Below are 6,510 nucleotides of genomic sequence, written 5' to 3'. Positions count from 1 at the left end.
GCTGTTAATGTCTAAACAGCTGGCAACAAAAGTGAGTACACCCCATAGTGAACATGTCCTAATTGTGCCCAATGATGTTGTTTTCCCGCCCTGGTGTCATGTGACTCGTTAGTGTTACAAGGATTCAGGTGTAAATGATAAGCAGGGCTGTTAAATTTGGTGTTTTGGGCACAATTCTCTCTGAATGCTGGACAACATGGCACCTCATGGCAAGGAACTCTCTGAGCGGCTGAAAAAAAGGATTATTGCGCTTCACAAAGATGGCCTTGGCTATAAGAAGATTGCCAACACCATGAAAATGAGTTGCAGAACAGTGGCTAAGATCATACAGCGGTTTTCCAGGACAGGTTCCACTCGGAACAGGCCTCGCCAGGGTCGACCAAAGAAGTTGAGTCCACGTGCTCAGCGTCATATCCAGAGGTTGGTTTCCAAAAATAGACGTGCGAGTGCTTCCAGCATTGCTGCAGAGGTTGCAGAAGTGGGATGTCAGCCTGTCAGTGCCCAGACCATACGCCGCACACTGCATCAAATCGGTTTGTATGGCCGTCGCCCCAGACAGAAGCCCCTTCTGAAACCGATGCATAAGAAAGCCCGCAAACAGTTTGCTGAAGACAATGAATCCAAGAACATGAGTTACTGGAACCATGTCCTGTGGTCTGATGAGACCAAAATAAACCTGTTTGGGTCAGATGGTGTCCGGCGTGTGTGGCGGCACCCTGGTGAGGAGTACCAAGACAAATGTGTTTTGCCTACAGTCAAGCATGGTGGTGGCAGCATCATGGTCTGGGGCTGCATGAGTGCTGCCGGCACTGGGGAGCTGCATTTCATTGAGGGACACATGAATTCCAATATATACTGTGACATCCTGCAGCAGAGCATGATCCCCTCTCTTTGGAAACTGGGCCGTAGGGCAGTTTTCCAACATGATAATGACCCTAAACACACCTCCAAGATGACAACGGCCTTGCTGAAGAAGCTGAAGGTTAAGGTGATGGACTGGCCAAGTATGTCTCCAGACCTAAACCCAATTGAGCACATGTGGGGCATCCTCAAGAGAAAGGTGGAGGAGTGCAAGGTGTCCAACATCCGTGCGCTCCGTGATGTCGTCGTGGAGGAGTGGAAGAAGATTCCAGAAGCAACCTGTGCAGCTCTGGTGAATTCCATGCCCAGGAGGGTTAAAGCAGTGCTAGATAACAATGGTGGTCACACAAAATATTGACACTTTGGGCACAATTTAGACATGTTCACTATGGGGTGTACTCACTTTTGTTGCCAGCTGTTTAGACATTAACAGCTGTGTACTGAGTAATTTTCAAAGGACAATAAATCTATACTGTTATTCAAGCAGCACACTGACTACTTTAAGTTATATCAAAGTTTCAGTAGGATAATGTTATCCCCTGAAAGGATATAACAGAATATTTGCAAAAATCTAAAGGGTGTACTCACTTTTGAGATATACTGTATATGCTTCCTTTGGGCAATATTATAATGAACCACTCTATAAACTTTCATTGTTATGCGGATGATACCCAATTATATCTATCAATTAAACCAGATGAAACCAATCAATTGGCTAAACTTCAAGCCTTAAGGACATAACAACTTGGATGTCTAGCAACTTCTTGATGTTAAACACAGACAAAACTGAAGTTATTATACTTGGCCCTAAACGCCTCCGAAACGCATTTTCTAATGACATAGAAGCTCTGGATGACATTAACTTGGCCTCCAGTACCACTGTAAGGAATCTTGGCGTCATCTTTGATCAAGATCTGTCGTTTAACTCCCACATAAAACAAATCTCAAGGACTGCCTTCTTTCATCGACGTAACATTGCAAAAATAAGACACATCCTCAAAATGATGCAGAAAAACTAGTCCATGCATTTGTTACTTCAAGGCTGGATTACTGCAACTCATTGTTATCAGGTTGTCCCAAAAAGTCATCTTAAGACTCTTCAGTTGATCCAAAATGCAGCGGCACGTGTATTGACTAGAACAAGGAAACGGGATCATATTACTCCTGTATTAGCTGCTCTGCACTGGCTCCCGGTAAAATACAGAATAGAATTCAAAATCCTTCTCCTGACTTACAAATCAATTAATGGTCAGGCTCCAGCATATTTTAAAGATCTAGAGCATTGCGCTCCCAGACTGCAGGGTTACTTGTGGTTCCTAGAGTCTCTAAGAGTACAATGGGAGCCAGAGCCTTCATCCATCAAGCTCCTCTCCAGTGGAACCAGCTTCCGGTTTGTGTTCGGGAGGCAGACACCCTCTCCACATTTAAGAGTAGGCTAAAGACTTTCCTTTTTGATAAAGCTTATAGTTAGGGCTGGCTCAGGTTTGCCCTGGATCAGCCCCTAGTTATACTGCTATAGGCTTAGACTGCCGGGGGACACCTCCTGCTCTCTTCCTTCTCTTCCTCTCTCCTCCCCTCCCTCTCTTCTTCTCCCTCTCTATCTGTATGCATTTATGTAAATGTATGTTACTAACTCACCATCCGGGGTATCATCCCCGGAGTGTCTGTCTCTCATGTGGCAGGTTGCCACTGATAAAGTTTACGTCAGGATCATGAATCGTGACAGCGCCTGCTGCCCTGGTCCTGCTGGACACCGGGAAGCCTTTTTGACATTTTCCTGGATTCATCCAAACTTTCTATTTCGTTTTTTTCCAACACAACATAATTTCTGTCAAATGTTGTATTTGTACGATGTTGTTTATCCTGTACACACGACATCTATTGCACGTGTGTCCGTCCTGGGAGAGGGATCCCTCCTCAGTTGCTCTCCCTGAGGTTTCTAACATTTTTTCCCCTTTAATTATGGGGTTTCTTTTAGGAAGTTTTTCCTTGTGCGATGCGAGGGTCTAAGGACAGAGGGTGTCGTAACCTGTACAGTCTGTAAAGCACACTGAGACAAATGTATAATTTGTGATATTGGGCTATACAAATAAATTTGATTTGATTTGATTTGATTTGACAGGAGAGAGAGGAAACGTTACCTTCAGGAACATTACATATTTCTCTGTCTCACTACATATACAACACAGGACTGATGACACCATGACAGGAGAGAGGAAACGTTACCTTCAGGGACATTAAACATTTCTCTGTCTCACTACATATACAACACAGGACTGATGACACCATGACAGGAGAGAGAGGAAACGTTACCTTCAGGGACATTACACATGTCTCTGTCTCACTACATATACAACACAGGACTGATGACACCATGACAGGAGAGAGAGGAAACGTTACCTTCAGGGACATTACACATTTCTCTGTCTCACTACATATACAACACAGGACTGATGACACCATGACAGGAGAGAGGAAACGTTACCTTCAGGGACATTAAACATTTCTCTGTCTCACTACATATACAACACAGGACTGATGACACCATGACAGGAGAGAGAGGAAACGTTACCTTCAGGGACATTACACATGTCTCTGTCTCACTACATATACAACACAGGACTGATGACACCATGACAGGAGAGAGAGGAAACGTTACCTTCAGGGACATTACACATTTCTCTGTCTCACTACATATACAACACAGGACTGATGACACCATGACAGGAGAGAGAGGAAACGTTACCTTCAGGGACATTACACATGTCTCTGTCTCACTACATATACAACACAGGACTGATGACACCATGACAGGAGAGAGAGGAAACGTTACCTTCAGGAACATTACACATGTCTCTGTCTCACTACATATACAACACAGGACTGATGACACCATGACAGGAGAGAGAGGAAACGTTACCTTCAGGAACATTACACATGTCTCTGTCTCACTACATATACAACACAGGACTGATGACACCATGACAGGTGAGAGAGGTTAACGTTACATTCAGGAACATTACACATGTCTCTGTCTCACTACATATACAACACAGGACTGATGACACCATGACAGGAGAGAGAGGAAACGTTACCTTCAGGGACATTACACATGTCTGTCTCACTACATATACAACACAGGGAGAGTTATTACACATTTGAATGTAGAAATATTCTATATTATACTTCTAAAGTAAAGAGGTGAGTGACATGTTTATAATAACGTTACTTTCTTTCTCTCTTCATCCAGACACCTGTCTCCTCAGCCTGGATCGCGGAGGCTGCCAGGAAAACATCACAAAGTGGTTCTTTGACAGCAAACTGAACAGATGCTCGACCTTCAAGTACAGCGGCTACGGCGGCAACAAAAACCGCTTTGAGACGAATAGGGACTGTCAGAAACTCTGTCGCAGGTTAAGTTCAAGTTCAATTACAGGTCAGGTTAGAAGTTTTACACGACGTCGCCGGACCGGCTGAAGAAAAGTCCCACGTGAATCAGGATTTAAAAAAAATTAAAATACACATTCATCTTCAAGGACCTCACAGAGTTCTCGGACATTTAAACTGCAAACCAAAACACATCAGGGAGTTTTCATCACTACCAGTTACCTTTTGTTTGTGTCCTTGCTCCGTATTTTAGAGAGTTCCCCTTTTTATCATCTTTACTAATGTTTTCCACTCGAAAGCTTTCTGTTGGACGTTGATTCCACATTTTGCTGCACCGGCTGCTTCTTTCAGGATGTTTTGGATTCATGTTTCAGGTGCTATTTTTGACAGAAGATAAATTGCAGCGGGTCAAAAACCACAACAACCACTTTAGAGTTAGTGTCCAGGTCACATGTTTCATCAAGAGTTGGGGACATTTCTGCAGAAACTATCATTTTATATTTTGTACTAGTTTCTGTTTAATATGTATACTTCAGATAACTCTCACACTTCAGGCATTGTCTGTCATGTATCTATCTCTTAACACTGTGCACCAACCACCTTTAAATGACTCAAACCAACACATGGACGCAAGGCTCTTCATTCCAGCTTTCAGAGGTTCTGTGGTGTTTATTTTAATTTTAGAATTGTGCTTTCTAGGTCAGTACGTAACATTTCATTTAACAATTTTTGCAGTTCATTTTGCAAACAAATGAAGGGAGATGGACGTTTCAAATGCAGTTTAGATGGTAAAAACATGTTATTGTGGAGATATCAATGTGGGTGTGGGATTCAAGGAGAATAACATATTGAAATATTAAACTGGGAACATAGATACACTCACAAGTATAATGACTTATTTCTAAGTGTAGTAATATACAGCCTGCAGCAGTGCAGTGCCGTCTTTCTGCCACAAGTCAGCGCCAAATGATAATTAGAAAGTCTGCTGCAGGTTCCCTCTCAGTGTCCTTACTCTGTGTAGTAATATTGAATTTGAATTTATTTGTATTTGATAGGGACGGTGCAATTTAAACTAGTTCCAATACAGAGCATAACTCTAATGTGCAGCACAGAGAGTTTATAGCTAATGTTCAACTCTTGTCCCTAGTTGGGTTTCTACATGTGTTGTTAAAATATACAGCTTTCAAGTTCATAAAACTATAGATTTGAGGATATAAAATACATCTGGTGGTGGAATCTAGTTAGTACATTTACTCAACTAATGCACTTAAGTAAGGTTTTGAGGTACTTTACTTAGGTATTTCCATTTTCTGCAACTTCTACTCCACTACATCTCAGAGGTTGATATTGTACTTTTTACTCCACTACTTTGTCTGAAAACTAAAGTTACTTTGCAGATTATGATTTTACATACATTACAGTGACTAATTTATACAATTATGGATGAACTACCCAACAGAATATAATGCAGTAACAATTATACGTCCAGCTGTGATGTTAAAATACTGCTTAGGCCCTATGTGTTAATGCATTGCCTAATATTCCTATTAGCCTATATGATACACAATATAACTCTCAAATGGGCTACTCTGCCCTATTATTTCTTTTACTTTTCATACTAGAAATAGGCTACATTTTTTAGAATTATTTTTAGAGAGGTAATGCTACTTGTACTTAAGCGTTTCAAGGCTCCGCTGACGTTGGACTGGTAAACGGGGAACCCAATCTGGCTAGCTACATTAGCTAGTGTGGCTAACTTATGCTACAGGCTAATAGCCTTATTTTATGTAATCTTTTAGCGGCTGTGTCATTATGCTTTTTAGGCTATGTTATTATTTAAATAAGTCTTTGGTGCTTGGTGTTAAAAATGGTAAGCCCCTGTAGCAATGGAGCTAACCGGCAACAAACTAGCTAATGCTAGGTGGTAATGTGGAAGCGCTAGTTAGCCACATTAGTCTGCCAAGCTAGCTGACTTCCTAACTGCCAGTTTAACTAGTTTTACTCGCTGTGATTCTTTGGAAAGTTTTAATTTCTAAAAGTAAAATGTATAAGGTGGGTATTTTACAGTATTATTTATAATTATTGAAATGACCTTCAGGCAAAAAAATAAAAATGAATGATTCAGTAGCCTACTATTGTGTTCCCCCAACATTATTGTATTTCTGGCAGTGTTGAGATCTTGAGACAAAACACCATTTTAACATTTATGTAAAAAAAATGTTTTAATAGAAACATTAAGCCACTAACTGAAAATAAAACACA

General features: G+C 41.3%; 1 protein-coding gene across 3 annotated transcripts in view; it reads left to right on the top strand.

The window, feature by feature from the left end:
• The window catches only part of dennd4b (DENN/MADD domain containing 4B), a 60,358-nt gene extending 55,555 nt beyond the window's left edge, over window positions 1–4,803 (top strand). For all 3 annotated transcript variants that reach the window (XM_029450975.1, XM_029450977.1, XM_029450976.1), the window contains exon 29: window positions 4,112–4,803. In XM_029450975.1, the coding sequence (XP_029306835.1) occupies window positions 4,112–4,338 (227 nt within the window). In that variant the 3' untranslated portion in view covers window positions 4,339–4,803. The remainder of the gene's footprint in view (window positions 1–4,111) is intronic.
• The last annotated feature ends 1,707 nt before the right edge of the window (window positions 4,804–6,510 follow it).

This window comes from Cottoperca gobio, chromosome 16 (genome assembly GCF_900634415.1).
Source record: "Cottoperca gobio chromosome 16, fCotGob3.1, whole genome shotgun sequence".
NCBI classification, from domain to species: Eukaryota; Metazoa; Chordata; class Actinopteri; order Perciformes; family Bovichtidae; genus Cottoperca; species Cottoperca gobio.
The sequence above is the reverse complement of the archived record's forward strand: the minus strand, read 5'-3'. Positions and strand labels throughout refer to the sequence as shown.